The sequence below is a fragment of the Perognathus longimembris genome, chromosome 14 (assembly GCF_023159225.1).
Source record: "Perognathus longimembris pacificus isolate PPM17 chromosome 14, ASM2315922v1, whole genome shotgun sequence".
NCBI lineage: Eukaryota > Metazoa > Chordata > Mammalia > Rodentia > Heteromyidae > Perognathus > Perognathus longimembris.
In genome coordinates this window covers 9,493,621-9,515,468 of record NC_063174.1, presented here as the reverse complement: position 1 = coordinate 9,515,468, position 21,848 = coordinate 9,493,621, and the positions used below count along the sequence as shown (strand labels likewise).

Here is a 21,848-nt window from a genome sequence, read left to right as displayed (position 1 = left end):
ATAAAATAGAATGATAATAATAAATACATGTTATTTCATTACAGGAAAAAGGGGACAAAATGAGTTTAAAGAATGTACAAGGCAAGAAGAGAGCAACTGTGTGATGGATGAGCCTTTTACTGCTGCTGAAGAAGCAGCTTTGAAACAGGAGCACCAACGAAAAGAGAAAGAGCTCTTAGAAAAAATCCAAAGTGCCATAGCATGTACCAATATCTTTCCCTTGGGGCGTGACCGAATGTATAGACGATACTGGATTTTCCCTTCTATTCCTGGTTTGTTTATTGAAGAGGATTATTCTGGTCTCACTGAAGACATGCTCTTGCCTAGACCTTCTTCATTTCAGAATAATGTACAGTCTCAAGATCCTCAGGTATCTACTAAAGCTGAAGAGTCTGTGATGTCTGAAGCTACCTCCAACATTGACCATGTTCCATGTGATGGTTCGGTACAGCTGCCAAAACCAGTGCATAAACCAAATCGGTGGTGCTTTTATAGTTCTTGTGATCAGCTAGACCAGCTTATTGAAGCTCTTAATTCCAGAGGCTATAGAGAAAGTGCCTTAAAAGAAACCTTATTGCAAGAGAAAAGCAGAATATGCGCACAGCTAGCTGATTTTTCTGAAGAAAAATTTCATTTTTCAGGTAAATGTTCAATGATAACTTATTTTTTTCTCCCTATAATTTCTGGTCATTAAAGATTAAACATTTTCAAGCTGTTAACTATATTTAAGAGCTGGGCACTGGTAGCTCATGCCTATAATCCTAGTTACTCAGGAGGCCAAGATCTGAGGATTGTGATTCAAAGCCAGTCTGGGTAGGAAAGTCCATGAGACTCTTATTTCCAATTAAACCACCAAAACGCCAGAAGTAGAGCTTTGGCTCAAGTGGCAGAGCACCAGGCTGAGTAAAGAATCTCAGGGATACTACTTATCTCCTGAGTTCAAACCCCAGGATCAGCAGGTAAAAGAAAAAAAATTATATACACACATATATGTATATATTTATACATAACATTTATATTATATATTTATATAACACACAATATGCAACTTTTATTTTGACCATACTTTCAGTTTGAAATTGAAGTTTAGGAATGTATTTCCCTTTAGAAACAAGGTTTTCTAAATTCCATCATATTATCTGGATTATGAGGAATCATCTGTATCATGAGAAGACATGTTCCTCCTTATGTTATTCCTTGGGCAATAAACTTCAAATGGGTGTGGTAGTCTGTTTTTTTTTCATTATTTTGACAAAATACTTGAAAAAATAAGGGAGGAAAAAATTATTTTGGCTCATGGATTTAGAGGTTTCAGTCCGTCCTGGTGGTAAAGCAGGGTAGGTAATCGCATAATAGCTAGTGAGCAGAAAGAGAGGATGCCTGACACCAGGGGGCTGCCTCCTCCTTTCCCTTTTATTCCATTGGTACCCCCAGTTTATAGGATAGTGCCACCCACATTCAGATGGATCTTTCTCCCTCTGTGGGTCTTTCCCACTATGTATGTCAGTCATCTCTGGAAATGCCCTCCCAGAAGTGTTCTTTGCTAGGTGCCAGTGGCTTGTGCTTGTATATCCTAGCTACTCAGGAGGCTGAGACTTGGGGATCGCAGTTTGAAGTCAGCCCAGGCAGGAAAATTCATGAGACAATTAACCACCAAGAGGCCAGAGGTAAAGCTGTGGCTCAAGTGGTAGGGCAGTAGCCTTGAGGAAAAAATACTCAGGGACATTGCTTAGGCCCTGAGTTCAAAACCACCTAGTACTAGCACCAAAAAAAAAAAAAAAAAAGAACGCTTTATAAAATTCCTATGTGGATCTCAATCCAATTGCATTAGTTAGTAACCAAGATTAATTCACTGCTCTAAGGCAACTTTGTGTATAATATATCAATCCCTAGCTATTCAGGAGGCTGAGATCTGAGAGTCATGGTTTGAAACCAGCCTAGGCAGTCCATAAGACCATCTCCAGTTAACCACCAAAAAGCTGGAAGTGGAGCTGTGACTGAAGTGGTAGAGCACTTGAGCAAAAGAGCTCAGTATCAATGTCCATGCCCTGAGTTCAAGTCCAAGGACCTGCGCGCGCACACACATACACACACACACACAGTACCCCTTAGCTATTTTTGTCTCAGGATTAAACACTGTGGATATTAATTCTTCATGTTCTTTAACTTATCATATATTAACCCATTTAAAGTATACAGTTCGGGGCTGGGAGTATGGCCTAGTGGTAAAGTATACAGTTCAAGGATTTTTAGAATATTCATAAATATGTGCTCCACAGTCTATTTCAGGACATTTTCACTACTGCAGAAAAAGAATTTTTGTACCTTTTAGCTACTACTCTCATACTTCTATCTTACTCCTCACTAGTTCTGGACTGCCACCGATCTTTCTGTCTTTGACATTTCTTGTGAGTTAAATAATAGATGGTCTTTTGTGATTTACACTGTGTGTATGTGCACACATGTTCCTGGAATTTGAACTGATGGCCTTTTACTTATTTTATGCTCTACCACTTTGAGTTACTCCCTTAGCTCTTTTTACTTCATTGTTTTTCAGATGGGGTCTCTTGCTTTTTATCCAGGCTAGTCTTAGACCACATCCTCCCCCGCATGCTTTCCAAAAGACTGGTATTACAAGCCTTGAATCACTACACCTGGATTGTTCAAGATGTAGTCTGCCTAATTTTTGCCCAGGTTAAACTGCTATCCTTTTATCTCAGCCTCCAAAGTAGTGGGATTATAGGTCTGAGCGATCTTGCCTAGCCTTGTAGTTGATATCTTAGCAAAACAGTTGGTAAGATTCCTCCATGGTATAGCATGTATCAGAATGTCATTCCTTTTTATAGCCAAATAATAGTTCATTGCATAAATACAATGTACTTTATCCATTTGCTAGTTGGTAGACATTTCCTTTTGTTTCCACCTTTTAGCAATTATAAAAAGTGCTGCTAGGCTGGGAATATGGCCTAGTGTTAAAGTGCTTACCTCATATACATGAAGCCCTGGGTTCGGTTTTCTTGTGGATAGAGGGTTTTCATTTGTCTTGGGTAAATGCCTAGGAGTATGTGGTCAAACTGCTTAATTCTCTGAAGATCCGCTAGATTGTTGCTCCAAGCAGCTACTCCACTTCATTTTCCCACCTATAGCATACGAAGGCTCCAGTTCCTCCCCTTCCTTGCTAAGACTTAGTTATCTGACTTTTATTATAGCTGCCCCAAATGTATGAAGTCCTCATTTTTTCTGTCTGTCCTTAACTTTTTGTGGTAAGCATTTTTTCCTTGTGATTATTGGCCGTTATTATCTTAATAGGTATTCTAATAGAAGTATATTCAGACACTTGGCCCATTTTTTAATTGGGTTGTCTTTCTATAGAATTATAAGAATTCTTTATATATTCTGGATAAGAGGACTTCATCAAATATGATTAGCAAATATTTATTCATTTGTTATTGTAACAGTCACATGAAGTAACTTTTTAATGAGAAAATCGTGACAGAGGTATTTATTTCAGACAAACCTCAGATGGATAGCAAGCCTGCATATACTCGGGGAAGATTTTCCAATGTGCATGACCCACCTCAGATGTCTGCAGAAAGGCAGCTCGAACTGAGACTGAGGGATTTTCTTTTGGATATTGAAGACAGAATTTATCAAGGAACATTAGGAGCAATCAAGGTTTGTACCTATTCACAATTTTAGTTTAATGTGTTTCACCCATATTTTGGTCATATTTGTTTAATTTGATAAATGTAAAACTGGAGTTCTGAATAAACATCAGGAAATGATATATTTTAAAGAAAACTATGTTTATTCTTTTACATCAAAATGTTTGCATATGGATGTAAATCTTAAATATACTATGTAATTAACTGCTTTCTTAAACACAATTTTAAGAAATATAATTGACCTTAGTATTAGTTGTTCGTGTTTTAGAAATAGGTTTTATGAAACTAGGTCCTGGTGGCTTACACCTGTAATCATAGATGCTTAAAAGGCTGAGATCTGAGGGTCACAATTCGAAGCCAGACCAGACAGGAAAGTCCATGAAATTCTTATCTCCAATTAAGCGCACACACACACACACACACACACACACACACACACACACACAAGTGGTGCTGTAGCTCAGGTGATAAAGTGTTAGTGCTAAGCAAAAGGAAGAAAAAAAATTAACACACAGAGACAGCACTCAGGACCTGAGTTCAAGCCTCAGGACAGGCACCCAAAAAAAAGGGTTTATGAGGTTTTAATCAGATGTTGAAATTTTCTTTTTTTTTTTTTTTTTTTTTTTTTGGCCAGTCCTGGGACTTGGACTCAGGGCCTGAGCACTGTCCCTGGCTTCCTTTTTGCTCAAGGCAGGACTCTCCCACTTGAGCCACAGCGCCACTTCTGGCCATTTTCTAGATATGTGGTGCTGGAGAATCGAACTCAGGGCTTCATGTATACGAGGCGAGCTCTCTTGCCACTAGGCCATATTCCCAGCCCTGAAATTTTATTATTATAAAGGTGATGCACAGAGGAATTACAGTTACATTAGTCAGGTAGATGTTTGAAATGTATAAAGATACTATCTTCATTGATTAGCTTCTTGCTTTCTGCCAAGTCTGGTTTGTTTTTGGTTTCTTTGTTACTTTTTTAAAAAAATCTATAAGCAATTCATACTTGGTAGATCTGTTCTTTTTCTCTCTCTCTCTCTTTTTTTTTTTTTTTTGGTACCAGTCCTGGTTGAATTCGGGACCTAGGCACTGTCTCCTGAGCTTTTGTGCTCAAGACTAGTGCTTTACTTTTACTACCTTGAACCACAGCGCTACTTGTGGGGTTTTGGTAATTAATTGGAGATGAGAGTCTCATGGATACTCACTAGATACTATGTTGGAAATGAACTTTACAACTTGGTGGGAGGGGGGAGAATGGGGGGAGAGCAGGAGAAAACAGAGGAGGGGTAACACTTCAAAAAGCAATGTACTCACTACCTTACTTATAGAACTGTAACCCCTCTGCACATCACCTTTACAATTAAAACAAAAACAAGATCTCATGGACTGCCCCAGGCTGACTTGGAACCTGGATTCTGAGATCTTACCTCCCTGAGTAGCTAGGATTGTAGGCATGAGCCACCAATGCCCAGCTGTTACTTCTTTTTTTTCTTTTTCTTTTTTTTTTTTTTTTTGCCAGTCCTGGGGCTTGGACTCAGGGCCTGAGCACTGTCCCTGGCTTCTTTTTGCTCAAGGCTAGCACTCTGCCACTTGAGCCACAGCGCCACTTCTGGCCATTTTCTGTATATGTGGTGCTGGGGAATTGAACCCAGGGCCTCATGTATACGAGGCGAGCACTCTTGCCACTAGGCCATATCCCCAGCCCTTACTTCTTTTTTTGTAGTGGTATTAGTACTTGAACTCAGGGCTTCATACTCTTGTTTGGCTTTTTCAGTCAAGGCTGGCACTCTGTCATTTGAATCACAGTTCCACTTCCTGTTTTTTGGTAGCTAATTAGAGAAAAGAATATTATGTCATTTCCTGCCAGGGCTGGCTTTGTACCAGATCTCAGCCTGCTGAGTAGCTAGGATAACCAGCAATGGATACGTTTTACGTTGCCTAGGCTGGCCTGGGACTGGAAGTCCTCCTGCCTCAGTCTCCTTCCACATGCTGCGGTTACAGGCTTGTACCACCATCCCTACTGATAATAATATATTTTATTTATACCTTTGCCATTGTTTGTTACTCTTTCTACCACCAAGTCGACAGTCATAAAATCATTCATAGTTTTTTAAATAGAAATTAAGATATTAATGAATTTCTATTTAGCCACTTTGTAACCTTATTTTTAGATCCCTTTTTGATTCATAATCTGTTAAGGAATATCCATGAATTAATCTTAATATATACTGAGTATCATATCTTTTAGAAGCAACATCCCAGTTTTGAGGTCAGTAAGTTTGGATTTTGTTCCAGGTTGCAGATCGACACATCTGGAGATCGGCCTTAGAAAGTGGTCGGTATGAGTTACTAAGTGAGGAGAACAAGGAAAATGGAATCATGAAAACTGTGAATGGGGATGAAGATGAGATGGAAGTTGATGAACAAGCAAGGGCCATAGTCAAAGACAGGTACACAAAGGATTTTATAAAGCAACCTCCAACTTTTCCTTGCCAGTTTAAGTTCAAGCCCCAGTACTGGCACACAGCAAAAAAGAGATACTTTTACTTTTTCAAAGTTACTTTGTCTGCTATCCAGTCTTAAGCCACTTATCATTAAGTTTTTGTTTTAAACCATTCGGGTGGGCTGAGTATATAGCTCGCTGAAAGAGCACTGTGTTGGCAAACATGAGGCAGTAGGTTTGATCCCCAACATCACAATTATGTGAATTTTAATATTCTAACCATTAAAATAATAGTTTTCTAAACCTCAGGATTTCTACTACTTCATTTTGTGTTAGTACAGTCAAAGAGGACTCATTAAATGGGATATATTTTTAAGTGAAGTACTGGTGGCTGACAACTAATCCTAGCTACTCAGGAGGCTGAGATCTGAAGATCAAGGTCCTAAACCAGCCCAAGCAGACAAATCTAAGAGACTCTATCTCTAATCAGCCACCAAAAATCCACAAGCAGAGGTATGGTGTGGCTCAAGTGGTAGAGTGCTAGCATTGAGCAAACTAAGGAATTGTACAAGCCCCAGTATTGAAAAACACACATACAAATAATAAAATACTTTTTCAAGGTTTTCTTCCCTCTTGTCTACTCTTAAGCCATTTATCATCTAGACAGGGATGTTGGAGACTTAAGCAAGGTTAGGATTCTGAAAGAACCTTGGGGGAAGGGGAGTGGGGAGAGGAAAGCAAGAGAAAATGAGGGAGGGGGTAACTTTAAAAAGAAATGTACTCGGGCTGGGGATATAGCCTAGTGGCAAGAGTGCCTGCCTCGGATACAGGAGGCCCTAGGTTCGATTCCCCAGCACCACATATGCAGAAAACGGCCAGAAGCGGCGCTGTGGCTCAAGTGGCAGAGTGCTAGCCTTGAGCGGGAAGAAGCCAGGGACAGTGCTCAGGCCCTGAGTCCAAGGCCCAGGACTGGCCAAAAAAAAAAAAAAAAAAGAAATGTACTCTACCTTACATATGTAACTGTAACCCCCCTTTTCATCACCTTTACAATAAATAAATTTTTTTTTAAGAGAATTGTGTAAGAAGGTAGATGTGAGTGTACAGAGGTACTTAGGCCTCCTGCTCTTGTGGGGAGCCTGGAAGAAAGTGGAAGCATTAAAGGGAATTTGCTGGCTGTACAACTGAACCCTGAACATGGCAGAAATGGAAACTACAAAAAAAGTCATGTGCAAAGGCTTTGGGTCAGAAGGTTCAGATGCACTGTGGATATTGAATGCAGAGGGGGTAAGACTAAAGGCTAAGGAACTAGCTAAGAGGTAATTATATATTTCTTACCTGGTAGCTAAGTGGGAGAAGTAAACTGCACAGTGTTGAAGGTCTATCTCCACTACTTCTGTAAAGCTTTCCCTTTCATGCTTTCTTTCCTTCAGACAGTTCCCCAGTGGCTTAATATAGCAGCAGCTCCCTTGATTTAAGGAAACAATTTCTAATGCAGGTGTAAATAAGCTTTTAAAGAAATGATAGGCACAAGTTTTACATGGTAGTGTTTTCCAGTACTAGTAAGCCATTCTGTTTTGATTGTAGACTTTTGGGGATAAAAACAGAAACTCCAAGTACTGCCTCAACTAATGCAAGCACACCACAGTCAGTGAGTAATGTGGTTCATTATCTGGCGATGGCCCTGTTTCAAATAGAACAGGGCATTGAGCGGCGTTTTCTCAAAGCTCCACTTGGTAAGTGTATTTATTTTAAAATGTTACATTTTAAATTATTTTGAAATTGTCTTTTAGAGGAACTTTATTAATTAACATAACAAAATTGATAGACTAATAGGAAGAAGTTGACATTGTTTTCATTTTAAAAGAGGAGTTCTTTCAGGTAAAATTTATTGTAAATAATGCATATTCATTTTAGGAAATGTTTTTAAATTATTTCTTTCAATTGCATCCTTTAGGTAGAGCTTCATCTAAAGAAAGATTACCAACCTGTGACTAGCAGATCTCAAATAATCAAAATTATGCATGAGTATTCTTAGTGACTTAAATCTTTCACCATTTGAAGTATAGTTTTTGAAATATGGGCTACTGACCCAACACTGCGTAAGAATTACTAACTCAGAATATACTAAGTGTTAAAGGGAATGTAGATAAACATAGCTAAAGGGAAATGCTCTATAATGTATGGCTAAAATGATAGAAACAATACTGTCTTCATTTTATGGCAGTTTCTGAAATTAGTAGGCACTTTTTTTTTTTTATCCTGGTTCTAGAGTTTGAACTCAAGGCCTCTAGCTTGCTTGCTAAGCAGGTATTGTACCACTTGAGCTATACTGCCAGCCCTTTTGCTTTGGTTATTTTTGAGATAGTCTCACTGTTTGCCTGGGCTAGCCTGAACTGTGGTACTCCTATTTATGCTTCCTACCATAGTTAACATTGAAAACAAAAAATCTCACTTAAAATACCTGCTGAGCCACATCTTATTTATGACATAAAATCTGTAAGTCAAATGCTTGAGGATGGAGTTCAGTAGTTAAAAAGAGAAAAATTACTTAGACAATGTGTTCCCAATCTAGTCGTTGTACCTGACAAAGTTACCGTTTTAAAGTGGTTTCTCACAGTAACAAATAATCCAATACCACATCTATTAAGAACATCATTATCAGCCCAAAAGTTTAAACCTCATAGATGTGTGATTTTTGGGAGCAGTCTGAAAACAAGGAAGGAACATGCTTCATTGACTGTAGTCATACTTATCCAGTTTTTTAAAGTGGATCAAGATTTGATAGAAAGACTAGCCTGGGAACACATTTTCTAAGTAATTTTTCTCTTTTTAACTATTGAACTCCATCCTCAAGCATTTGAGATTTTATGTCATAAATAAGATGTGGCTCAGCAGGTATTTTGAGATTTTTGTTTCCAATGTTAAGCTTGGTGTTTTTCTTAACCAATAGAAAAGAGATGTAAAACCTGGCCCATTTAACCTGCTGAGAACATAGTTGTAGGAGATTCCCAGGTTTCCCTAGAAACTTTAATCACTTTCCCTCTTATTTAAGATGCCAGTGACAGTGGGCGCGCTTATAAAACAGTCTTGGACCGCTGGAGAGACTCTCTCCTTTCCTCTGCTAGTCTATCTCAAGTCTTCCTTCACTTGTCCACCTTGGATCGAAGTGTAATATGGTCTAAATCTATACTGAATGCTCGATGCAAGATATGCCGGAAGAAGGGTGATGCTGAAAACATGGTTCTTTGTGATGGCTGTGACCGGGGTCATCACACCTACTGTGTCCGACCAAAGCTCAAGGTATTTCTTTCTTTTTCTACTTCTCAGATGTGAGTCGATATATTGAGATTTTGAGCAATAGATAGGTAGTGATCATTCATGTGTCTTATTCAGGCTGTACCTGAAGGAGATTGGTTTTGTCCAGAATGTCGACCAAAGCAGCGTTCTAGAAGACTCTCCTCTAGACAGAGACCATCCTTGGAAAGTGATGAAGATATGGAAGAGAGTGTAGAAGGTGAGGATGATGAAGAGGAGGAGGAGGAGGAGGATCAAAGTGAAGAGGAAGACTATGAGGTAGAGCAAGATGAAGATGACTCCCAGGAAGAGGAAGAGCTCAGGTAAGTCAACACAATCGAGTTGAGTCTACCCATCCTCACTGCACAGCCTCCTGACTACTGAGATATTTGTATGATAGTGGGATCCATAACTTTTAAAACAAGTATGTAATGTAGGCGTCTGAATTTACAAAATTATTCCTAAGGTAGTATTGTGCTCTTGCAAATCACCCTGTAACAACTTCTCTACTACCATGAGGATTCTGCAACCTGGCACACTGTCAGCAGGCCTGATGAGTAGGTTTGAAGTCTGCATCCTTGTTGTGGCAGTATTGTCAGTCTTAATCCCCAGCTTAATTGGGAATCTACAAAAAAAGAAAAAAGTAAAATGGCTTAAAAGGAAGGAAACTATATTGCATATTAGTGTTGGTTTGTGGCTGGTTTATTTTCTTGTTTTTTTGGTGTCAGTACTGGGACTTGAACTCAAGGCCTCATTCTTTTGCTTATCTTTCTCACTCATAGCTGGCACTCTACTGCTTGAGCCATGCTTCCAGTTGTGGTTTTTGCTGGTTAACTGGAGGTAGAGTCTCTTGGAATTGTCTGCCCAGACTGTCCTCAAACATTGATCCTCAGATCTCACCCTCCTGAATAGCTAGGATTATAGGCATGGGCCACTGGCAGCCAGAGCCAAGTAGCTTCAAATAGTAGAACAGGGCCCGGGGTTCAGTCTTCAGTACTGGAGACTGGAAAGGAAATGAGGGTAGAATTTGGAAATTTCTTAGAAATGTTCTCATTTAACTGAAAGTCTGTATATGGGGATGGGGCAGGGGTTGGGAAGAGGAGATTTGCAAGGTTGTTTCATCCTTTTAATTAAAGACAACTGAAAAATTAATCTAGAAAGTAATCAAGGCTCTTAACTTGGTATTCAAGAAGGTTCATGGCCCACTTCAGTATCAGCACTTGGCTGAAACTAGGTTGCCTTTATATTAGTGGTAATGAAAGTGATAAACTTGTAGCTGGGTATGGTTGTGCCAGCCCTGTGTCACAGCTACTCCAGAGGCAGGCAGGAGAATCTTTCATTCAAGGCCTGCCTGTGCAATATATGCAAATGACCAGCTGGGCATTAGTGGCGTATGCCTATAATCCCAGCTACTCAGGAAACTGAGATCTAAGGATAGAGATTGGAAATCAGCCCAGACAGAAAAGCCTGAAAGACTCTACAATTAACCAGCAATAAGCTAGGCTGGTGGTATGGCACAAATGATAGAGGGCCAGCCAAGCAAGCATGAGACCCTGAGAATTCAAACCCAAGTACTGCTTTGAAAAAAAAAAAAGAGAGAGAGACTACAGTGAGAGTCTGGGTTCAATCTTCTATCTCCAAGATAAAGAAAGAACTGATAGACTCTGTATCAAAGTGAGACAAAATATGAGTTTAGTTCATCACTCAAGGTTTTCAAGATTCACTAGGTGTATTTTATTGGCTCTCCTTAGGATTGTACTAGTATAAGATAATTTAGTACTTGGCTTTCATGATGATGATGTAGAATTACCAAGAAAATACTGCACATTGCCCTTACATTTCAAACAAATACATTGAACTGTGTTTTAGATACTCTGAGAATGTATTGGCTTCTAAACTTAAAACATTGAGTATAAATTGGTTACACAGGAAAGCAATTTACGTAGAATTCACTGGCTAAATAAAAGAAATCATGTATTCATCATTACTCTGTTCAATAACTGTGTTTTCCAACAATATTTGTAGCCCACCAAAACGAGGAAGACCACAACTTAGATTGCCAATTAAAACAAGAGCAAGACTTAGCTCTTCTTTTCCAAGTCGTGGCCTACGACAAGATCCTGGAAGATACCCCTCAAGGAGTCAGCAGAGTACCCCCAAAGCAACTATTTATTCTAAAGCTACTGGTAGAAACTTGAGAAAGATCAAGTCTGCACCTCCTTCAGAAACTAAGTCTTTAAGAATTACCAGTCGTTCTACCCGCCACAGCCATGGCACACTGCAGGCAGATGTGTTTGTGGAACTACTTAGTCCTCGCCGAAAAAGCAGAGTGAGGAAGAGTGCTGATAATACACCAGAAAACAGTCCTAGCTTCCCGGACTTCAGAGTTATCACCACCAAGTCAGGTGATCACTCCAGACTTTCTCTCCAAGATAGTGAATCCAAGAGAAGAGGCAGGAAACGACAATCTGCAGGTATGAAGTCTAATTTAAATTCTTCCTTACCTAAAAAAATGGTTAGGAAACATGATATGTTTTGAACAGTGTCCCCTATAACAACACTTTGCATTGTTTCATACTTTTCTTCCCTCAGAATGCATATTCATCACTTAAACAATCTATATTACATTATTTGATAAGATACCCTTCTGGAATACTAGATTTGGGGTGAAGGGCAGGGTTGGGAGCTGTAATATATTAAGGGAGCCAACACAAGTTTTTGTTTTTGTTTACTGGTCCTAAGGCTTGAATTCTCTAAGCTAGATGCTAGGGATTTAACACAGGGCCTCACACAATGATAAACACAAGCTTTACCACTAAGCTACATATATTCATACACACACTTACACACACACACACAAATACGTATTTCCAATGAATGTTTCGAGTGAATTTTTTTTATTTTAAATGAAAAATGTTAAGATCAAAATGGAAATTATAACCCAGATGTTCATATCTCTCACAGATCTATTTTCTGTTAGAATTTGGTTTGTATCTATATACCCAGACAAGCCTGTGTGGTCACTATTTTGCTTTGCTGTCATCTAAAATTTCTTAATTTATTCAGAATCCTCTCCTATGCCACTGAACCGAAGGAGCTCTGGCCGACAGGGAGGAGTTCATGAATTGTCTGCTTTTGAACAGCTTGTTGTAGAATTGGTACGACATGATGACAGCTGGCCTTTCTTGAAACTTGTTTCTAAAATCCAGGTAACAATATAGCTGGACCTGATTTGCATGACTTAGTCTATGAAAACTTTGAAATTATCAAAGCTTCTGTTTTGCATTGTCTTTTTAAAAAGTACACACTTAGAAGGTTGTTTTTTATACTGAAAAAAGTGGAGTTAAACATCACAGTCTCTGCAGTCCCATCTAATCATGTGACTTATGCTTTATAAATGATGCCTTTTGATTGTTTAATGTAATGAATATATACATAATTAATCAATTGGATACCATTAGTGATATTTCTCTTGTGTCCAGCAATGATTCTGAAACTTCAGGGAACATCAGAATCATTTGGAGGGCTTGTTAAAAGAAATTTTTTTAATTAAATTTTATTGACAAGGTATTGTGCAAAGGGGGTATAGTTATATAATAAGGCAGTGAGTACATTTCTTGTGATATCTTACACCTCTGTTAATTTTGATAGCCAGGTGCCAGTGTCTCATGCCTGTAATCCTAGCTACTCAGGAGGCTGAGATCTGAGGATCACAGTTCAAAGCCAGCCTGGGCAGAAAAGTCCCTGTGAGACTCAGCTCCAATTAATCACTTAAAACCAGAAATAGAGCTGTCTTTCAAAGTGGTAGAGCACTAGCCTTGAGCAAAAGAGCTCAGGGACAGCTCCCAGGCCTTGAGTTCAAACCTTACAACCCACCCAAAAAAGGAAAGAGAGAGAGGGAGGGATTTCTGAGAGCCATTCCAGGGATTTTGATACACAAGGTCTAGATTGCTGCCCAACCATTTGCATTTCTAACAAGGCATTAATATAAAGTCTAGGAGCCCATGGATAACATGAATGGCCCAACGTTACTCAGGGATACATAGTGCCTATTGTCTTGGAGAGCTGTACTGGCAATAATAATAATAATAATAATGTTACAGAGATGGAGAAGAAAAGTATGTTAGTTTGAAAAGAAAATAGCAGCAATTAGGAAGTATTTTGTAAACTAGGAGTTCATGAACGAGCTGTTAGGAGTTTCAGTAGTGAGAGGTGGAATATAACATTTTAGGAAAGGGGTTGGACACCCAAAAATGAGAATGTGGGGAATAATGGGGAGTTTGAATGAAGTTGAAGCTCAGGCATGATTATGTTGTAAAGAGCAAGGGCATCATTGCCCATGTAGAAAGGGTTTCTGAGTAAAAAAAAAAAAAAATGATGTCAGAATTCTGCTTTGCAATTTCTAAAGAATTTGAAGGATTAATATTAAATAGTTTAACAAAAAAATAAATCATTGTAACTGGGCACTGGTGGCCCATGCCTGTAATCCTAGCTACTTAGGAGGCTGAGATCTGAGGATCAAGATTCAAAGCAGCCTAGGCAGGAAAGTCTATGAGACCCTTACCACCAATTAACCACCAAAAAATGGGAAGTGGCACTGTGGCTCAAGTGGTAGAGCACTGGCCTTGAGCTGAAGAGCTCAGGGACAGTGCCCAGGCCCAGGGTTTAAGCCCCATGACCAACAAAAATTAAAAGTATATGCATGCATACATTTTTTGAGATATGTAAATCCAAAAATGTCTCTATATAGTGAAACCATGTAGCCTAGGCCCTGTATCAGCCCCCTGAGTTCAGTGATTACAGTATCCCACACCCAGTATTTTACAGCATTATAATGACTGAAAACATATTACGTTATTTATGGGATAATAGCATTCAGAAGTTAATATTAAGTTGCTTTTCAAGTATAAAATCTTTATGTACTTACCTTGTATTTCCAATAAACTTTTTTTTGTATGACAGTATATAACTGGAATTATTTTACAGGTTCCAGACTACTATGACATCATTAAAAAGCCTATTGCCTTAAATATAATTCGAGAAAAAGTGAACAAATGTGAATATAAATTAGCATGTAAGTAATTTATGTTTTGTTGTTGTCCTTCAGGAGGTATAGAGGCTGATATATGTTAATTTAGATGGCATTTCCTGAATCTGTAAAAAAAAAAAACCACACTTATCCAGAAATAGTTTAGGGTTGCATAAGTTAGATATCCTGTAGAATCCAGTCTTATAAAAAAAATGTTTTTAGCTGGGAACTGGTGGCTAATGCCTGTAATACTAGCTACTCAGGAGGCTGAGATGTGAGGATCTCCATTTGAAACCAGCTAGGCAAACAACCTGAGAGCCTTTTATCTCCGATTAACTTGCAAAATGCCTGAAGTAGAGGAGGTGTGGCTCAAGTAGTAGAAGCACCAGTCTTGAGCAGAAAAGGCCAAGTAGGATTATGAGGCCCTGAGTTGAGAGAGAGAGAAGAGAGAGAGGGGGGGGGATTTTCTTATAATAACATGGTATATAATTGTTTGGTTCCAATAAGAATTGTTACATGTTTGTATTTAAACAATCACAAGCCCTATTTCTTTCTTTGGAGGGAAGGTGCTTTCCCCCAAAAAAGCAACTTTTGAACTTTCCAGGCTTCCTGCTGGGTATGCAGGCACTTGACCAGTTTTTTTGCCTGAGTTGTTCTGGACCTCAGTCTTCCTCAGTCTTCCTTTACACTGGGATGATAAGTACATTCTATCAACACCTAGTTTTTCCTTGATGATGCCTTGAAAACTTTTTTCCCTCCAGGCTGGCCTGAAACTTAATTTTTTTCTGATCTTGGCATCCCCTGACAAATTTACACCACCGTTGGTTGGTTGGTTGGGTTGGTGTCTCACAACCTTTTTCCCCAATGCAAGAGTTTGAGGATAACCTCAGACCACTGTCCTCCCAACCCCCACCTCCAGAGCAGCAGGGAAGGGGGAAGGGGCAAAGAGTGTCTATTCTCTTAATGAAGTTGGCCGAGGTACAAATTGTCTTCATAAAGTGTATCTCTTCATTCTAATGTTTTGCTTTTCTTCTCTCTAGCTGAATTTATTGAAGATATTGAGTTAATGTTTTCAAACTGCTTTGAGTACAACCCTCGTAACACAAGTGAAGCAAAGGCTGGAACTAGGCTTCAAGCGTTTTTTCATGTTCAAGCTCAAAAGCTTGGACTCCACGTGGCACCAAGCAATGTGGACCAAGTTAGCATACCTCCAACTGCCAAGAAGTCGCGGATCTAATTTTTCCCTTCTAAAGAATGTATGATGCCTTTGTGGAAAAACAAAAATTGTTCATGGAAATGGAACCTTAAATCATGCGCTAAAGCAGACATTTATGCATAATGCAATAACAACTGATTGACCACATTGAGATGTGGCCTGCACTATATTCTCAACTTTGATATTAAGCACTCAGGAGAATGTAGGAAAGACTTCCTTTGCTACAGTTTTGTTCAGTATCTAATAAGTTTGATAGATGTATTGGATAATAGTACTGGTTTACAGAGGCTTTTGTACATTTTGAGATCATTCATGTGTCCAGATACTTGGAAAATATATTTTCAGCTATGATTTATTTTGACACTGATAATTTTTTAGAAGTTATAGTATTAAGAGGGATTTGTCTCTACAGACAAGTCTGTTAGAGCACATACAGTTTAGAAACATGTTTCTGTGTCTTAAGAATCAGAAAGGACACATTGTTTCAACACTAGATATGAATGAGCCCAATTTTATATCCTTGAATTGCCGTACCAGTGCTGGCTGGAGGTTATTAAGTCGGAGTTTATTAACTAGATATTTATTTAGCATTCAGAGTAATTTGTGAATTTGTTTCATATTTATAAATTTATACTTGGAAAATGTTCTTTAATTTTTTAAACATTTTACTGTGTTTTTGTTTATCTGGATAACTTTCTTAATGATCAATAAAAAAAGGTATCACCTCTTCCCTTTCCCCTGGCAGTTTTATAGAACTGTATTGAGAGTTTTTATGTACAACTTTTTAAGTGTACAAATAAAATGATGCTTTTTTTTCCAAATATTTGGTATTTCTGGAATTTTTACCCATCAGATTTCTACTTCTACATAAGATAGAACCCACGTCTCGGAAGGGATGCTGCCTTGTCTCCACATGTCTCCCCAGGCCCTGGGGAAGGTAGTTCTAACAGTGGCTCTAACAGTCTCACTCACGGAGGAAAGGCATGGAGTCCATATGCCTCGTTAAGAACTGTGGAAAACATCTAAAAGTGTGTACATTCACATGGAAGTAATTTCTTAGGTAGGAAAGAAGTACAGAGGCCTGACAATGCTTTCTCTTTTATCCAAAAAGGTGTGTGTCTCCTCTAGGGCTTTTGGCGGTCAAGAGAGAGAATCATCCCTGTGTTCTTAGCTAAAGCTCTAAGAGTAAAGTATTCTCATTTACTTAGGTTAGTTTATTTGGAAAGTAACCCTACTTAGATTCCTTTCTTTCTGTATAGTGTAAGAGTATATAAGAGAGACAGAGAAAGTGTGAGAACTGAGGCCCTTTCCCTCAGCTTTTTGCTCAAGGCTGGTTGATACTCTACCCCCTTGAGCCAAAGCTCTACATCCAGATTTTGTTTAATTGGAGATAAGAATCTCATAGACTTTCCTGCCCAAGGTGGCTTCAAATCTCAGTCCTCAAATCTCAGCCTCCTAAGTAGCTAGGATTGCTGGCATGAGTCACCAACACCCAGTTTCAAATAGTTTTAGATAATCAATTTTCTGGGTTCTGCATTAGTATTTTCATATATCTAATTGCAAATTTGATCTCATTTCGTATACCAATAACCAAATTTCTTAGGAGACAATTTTGACAGTATTCAGCCTAAAATCATAAAACCTGTGATTTTTCTTATACATTTGCTCTCAGAGTGAGTTGTAATCTGCCCTCTTGAGTTGTCTTACATATAAAATCATTTATTCTCATACCTATCCACTGTAGTTAAAAATTTTATACACCAGGGTTGGGAATATGGCCTAGTGGCAAGAGTGCTTGCCTCGTATACATGAAGCCCTGGGTTCAATTCCCAAGCACCACATATATAGAAAACATCCAGAAGTGGCACTGTGCTAGCCTTGAGCAAAAAGAAGCCAGGGACAGTGTCCAGGCCCTGAGTCCAAGGCCCAGGACTGGCAAAAAAAAAAAAAAAAAAAAAACGCCAACTGGTTAACAGGGGGGCATGTGATAGTGGCTGAGAGTGGACATGAACATGAGCAAGAAAACCCTCAGCACCATCCACTTCCCCACCGCTTCTGCTTTGCTCAGGGAACAAAGGACTGCAGAATGGGGTGAGTGGAACAATCAGACTTGAGAGCTGACATCGCTATGGTGGCCACATGAAGTCAGCTGGGTACCTCTTACAGTCTGCACTCTAAGCCCAAATAAGTGATAAAAAAAAAAAAAAAGCCTGGAAGATTGCTGTTCAAAGCTAGCAGGACAAAAGAATCTAAGGGACTCTGGATTCCAATTAGCCAACAAAATGCAGGAGGAGGCATGGTTCATGTGGTAGATCGCCAACTGAAAGCAGAACAGGCTAAGAATTCAAACCACTGTGCCATTAAAAATAAAGCCAGGCACTGGTTGCTCACACTTGTAATCCTAGCTACTCAAGAGGCTGAGATCTAAGGATCACAGTTCAAAGCCAGCCCAGGCAAGAAAGTCTGTGAGATTCTTATCTCTAATTGGCTACCAGGAGACCAGAAATGGCATTGTGGCTCACAGTGGTAAAGCACTAGCCTTGAGCAAAAAAGCCCAAGGACAGTGCCCAGTGCCTAAGTTCAAGTCCCATGACAGACAAAAACAAAACAACACTTAAGCAGAAATTTATTTACATTTGAAGTCTTAGTAATTTTTTTTTAGTTTGCATAGTTAAAAATGGGGGTATACAAAAAAAATTCTGAGACAAATTCAATACATGTGATAAACTAAAGATAGCAGTTATTCCAATATAACCTCTCATTCAATCACACCAATATGTTAAAACTTTTGGCTTTCTTAAGAGAAGGGGGTATAGTCACTTGCTCACATGTGAGTATATTTGGAGATATATATATATATGGGGGGGGGGGCTGGTCCTAGGGCTTAAACTCAAGGCATGGGTACTGTCCCTGAACCTCTTTGTGCTCAAGGCTAGCACTTTATCACTTGAGCCACAATGCCACTTCCAGCTTTTTCTAAATAGTTTATTAGAGATAAGAGTCACTTAAGACTTTTCTGCCCAGGACTGGCCAAAAAAAAAAAATAACTTTTCTGCCTTGGCTGGCTTTGATTCTCAGATCTCAGTCTCCTGAGTAGCTAGGATTATAGGTGTGAGCCATCAGCGCTCAGCTACATGTGAGTATATTGTTTGATCTCAAAATTTTGGCAAAGTTTAGTTTCTTAATTAGTTTCTTAGCTTGTTTCACTAACTTGGAGAAGATAATAGTTAATTCAACATTAGCCCTTTGTACTTGAGAACTTGTGATGGGAAAGTAAAAGCATTAAATCAAACCTCTAGGTTAGGAAAAAGAAAAAACAGGATCATGGGCTGGGAATATGGCCTAGTGGCAAGAGTGCTTGCCTCCTACACATGAAGCTCTCGGTTCGATTCCCCAGCACCACATATATAGAAAATGGCCAGAAGGGGCACCGTGGCTCAGGTGGCAGAGTGCTGACCTTGAGCGGGAAGAAGCCAGGGACAGTGCTCAGGCCCTGAGTCCAAGGCCCAGGACTGGCCAAAAAAAAAAAAAAAAAGAAAAGAAAAAACAGGATTGTAAGTATACAAGTAATTTATTGATATGAAAATCACAAATATTTTATTCATTATTTGTCTTAGGAGCAAGCAACTCCTTTGCCAAATAAATATGAGAAAATACATTATGAATGAACAGATTTCTATAAAATGAAGATTGTGATTTAAGTCAATTCAATCCCCTGCCTCTGCCTCCTGAGCACTAACATGTAGGCAGACCTTTGATCTTGTCTTTACTAAAGGATTTCTCTCCCCAGTGAAATAAAATTTTGCTACTTCTAGTTATAGTTAATAAATTTTGATGTCAAAAAATATAAAATAAGTATATAAGAGAAGCCTGGCATATAATTTTTTAGATTGCTTTCATTAGCAGAATGGACTCATGGTATAAAAATTCCATCTTAGCAACAGTGTTACTTATAAGATACTATGTTGTAAACTAAGTATACAACTTGGGGGGTGGAATTGGGGGGGGGGAAGAGAAGGTGGGAGAACAATAAGGGAGTAGGTAACAAGTCTGACAAGAAATGTACTCATTACCATATGTATGTAACTAACCCCTTTGTACATCACCTTGACAATAAAATTTATTTTTTTAAGTTCCATTTTAGCTAGGTGCCCATGGCTCACACTTGTAATCCTAGCTATTCCATAGGCAGAGATCTGAGGATCATCGTTCAAACCCAGCCCAGGTAGGAAAGTCTGTGAAACTCCTATCTAAAAAGTCAGAAATGGAGCTAAGGCTCAGGTAGAAGAGTGCTGGCCTTGAACAAAAAAGTTCATAGACAGTGCTTGGGCCAGAAGTTTAAGCCCCAGGAACAGCACAAAAAAATAAATCAGCTGGGTGCTGGGATAGTCCTAAGTACTCAGGAGGCTGAGATCTGAGATTTGTATTTTAAGCCAGCCCAAACAGGAAAGTCCAACACAGTCTTATCTCCAATTAACCACCAAAAAGTTAAAGTGGCTCTGTGGCTCAAGTGATAGAGCACAAAAGCTCAGAGATAGTTAGTGCCCAGCCCCAGAGTTCATGACCTGTTTTAGCCAGTCATTGGTGGCTCACACCTGTACTCCTAGCTACCCAAGAGGTTCAGATGTGAGGATCTCAGTTCAAAGCTAGCCCACCCAAGCTAGTCCATGAGACTTATCTCTAACCACTAAAAAGCTGGAAATGGAACTGTGGCTCAAGTGGTAGAGTACTAGCTTTAAGCAGAGTAGCTTAGATTCAGTGATGATGCCCTGAGTTCCAGCCTATTTTTTTTTTTTTTGCCAGTCCTGGGGGCTTGAACTGAGGGCCTGAGCACTGTCCCTGGCTTCTTTTTTGCTCAAAGCTAGCACTCTGCCACTTGAGCCACTTCTGGCTGTTTTCTGTATATGTGGTGCTGAGGAATCGAACCCAGGGCTTCATGTATATGAGGCAAGCACTCTTGCCACTAGGCCATATTCCCAGCCCTCCAGCCTATTTTTAAAGAGTTTCTGCACCACGATAGTATAATACACTGTTATATTCACTAATGTGCTGTCCAGTATGCCCTGGTATCTACGCTCACCTCCCTGGGGACCATTCTCTCCCATATCCCCACTTGAAAATCTCTCAGTAGATTTTCAGTGTTCTTAATTTGCTTGGTAGGAAACTGGAGATTAGCATAGAGGGTTAACTAAACGAGCCCAAGATTTTTAGGGCAATGAAACTTTTGGGTGGTACTATAAATACTCATGTCATTACACATTTCTTTTTTTTTTTCAAGTAAATAGAATTCTTTTATTGCATCATTGAAGTATCACAAACTGGTTGTCAGGATCCTGGATGGTATTTCTGAAGATGGGTTAACTTAGATCTTATTCATCAGCCTGTTGAACTGTTCCTTTTTCAGAAACATAGATACCATCCAAAATTTTTCTGATATCCTTGTTTTTAACTGTTGTTGCTTGCTGAATCAAAGCAGCTGAATTTGAGACAAGTTCAATATCATTTTCTTCAAGAATTAATTCATCTTTCTGGGCTTGAGATACAGAACAAACAACACCTGTCCTCATCCAAGCTCTTTAGATGTATTTCTCACCCAAGAAGTTTCAGATTTCAACTAGAGACCCATTCTCCTGAATAACACCGTTGATGGGGAAGTGAGCACACACAGACCTCATCTTGTAGCGGAAGCCCAGTGTAACACCCTTGATCATGTTCTGTACATGACTGCAGACAGTGCGAATGGTGGCCAGTTCCTTTCTGTTTCCCCACCATTTGTCAACCCGGAGCCGCCTCTTTTTATTTTCCAAGGAGACTGAGTTCTACGTTGATGTGGTTGAAATCCCTCTGCAGGGTTTTTGGGGGGCCCTTCACGATCACCGTGTGCCCCTTCAGAGTGATATCAACATTCTCTGGAATGTCGACAGTCTGATTGCTGAGAATGGTCTTCATTCTTGCAGTAGATGGGGCAAAAAGCTCATTACACATTTCTTAAAAGACATACTGTGTACAACACAATGAATCCTAGTGTAAATTATGAAACTTCATGGTAGTTTATCAATATTGGCATATCAGTTGTACTACACTTACATTTTTTGTTCGAGACAGAGTCTGGCTATGTAGCCTAGGCTGGCCTTAACGTCATGATCCTCTAGCCTCCCTTCTGGTGCTAGGATTAAAGGTGTGCATCACCATGCCTTAAGAAGAAAACCA

At 39.3% G+C, this 21,848-nt stretch overlaps 1 protein-coding gene and 1 pseudogene across 3 annotated transcripts in view; one reads left to right on the top strand and one right to left on the bottom strand.

Annotated features, from left to right (window-relative positions):
• Baz1a (bromodomain adjacent to zinc finger domain 1A) overlaps window positions 1–16,511 on the top strand; it is a 75,172-nt gene extending 58,661 nt beyond the window's left edge. For 2 of the 3 annotated variants that reach the window (XM_048361843.1, XM_048361842.1), the window contains exons 18-27: window positions 45–641; window positions 3,512–3,675; window positions 5,952–6,106; window positions 7,684–7,832; window positions 9,152–9,399; window positions 9,493–9,716; window positions 11,419–11,867; window positions 12,460–12,602; window positions 14,380–14,467; window positions 15,463–16,510. In XM_048361843.1, the coding sequence (XP_048217800.1) occupies window positions 45–641; window positions 3,512–3,675; window positions 5,952–6,106; window positions 7,684–7,832; window positions 9,152–9,399; window positions 9,493–9,716; window positions 11,419–11,867; window positions 12,460–12,602; window positions 14,380–14,467; window positions 15,463–15,659 (2,414 nt within the window). In that variant the 3' untranslated portion in view covers window positions 15,660–16,510. Of the gene's footprint in view, window positions 1–44; window positions 642–3,511; window positions 3,676–5,951; window positions 6,107–7,683; window positions 7,833–9,151; window positions 9,400–9,492; window positions 9,717–11,418; window positions 11,868–12,459; window positions 12,603–14,379; window positions 14,468–15,462 lie in introns of all 3 variants that reach the window. The other variant, XM_048361844.1, reaches the window with a different exon arrangement.
• A 4,407-nt stretch (window positions 16,512–20,918) lies between these two features.
• LOC125362909 lies at window positions 20,919–21,591 on the bottom strand (annotated as a pseudogene).
• Window positions 21,592–21,848: the final 257 nt, after the last annotated feature.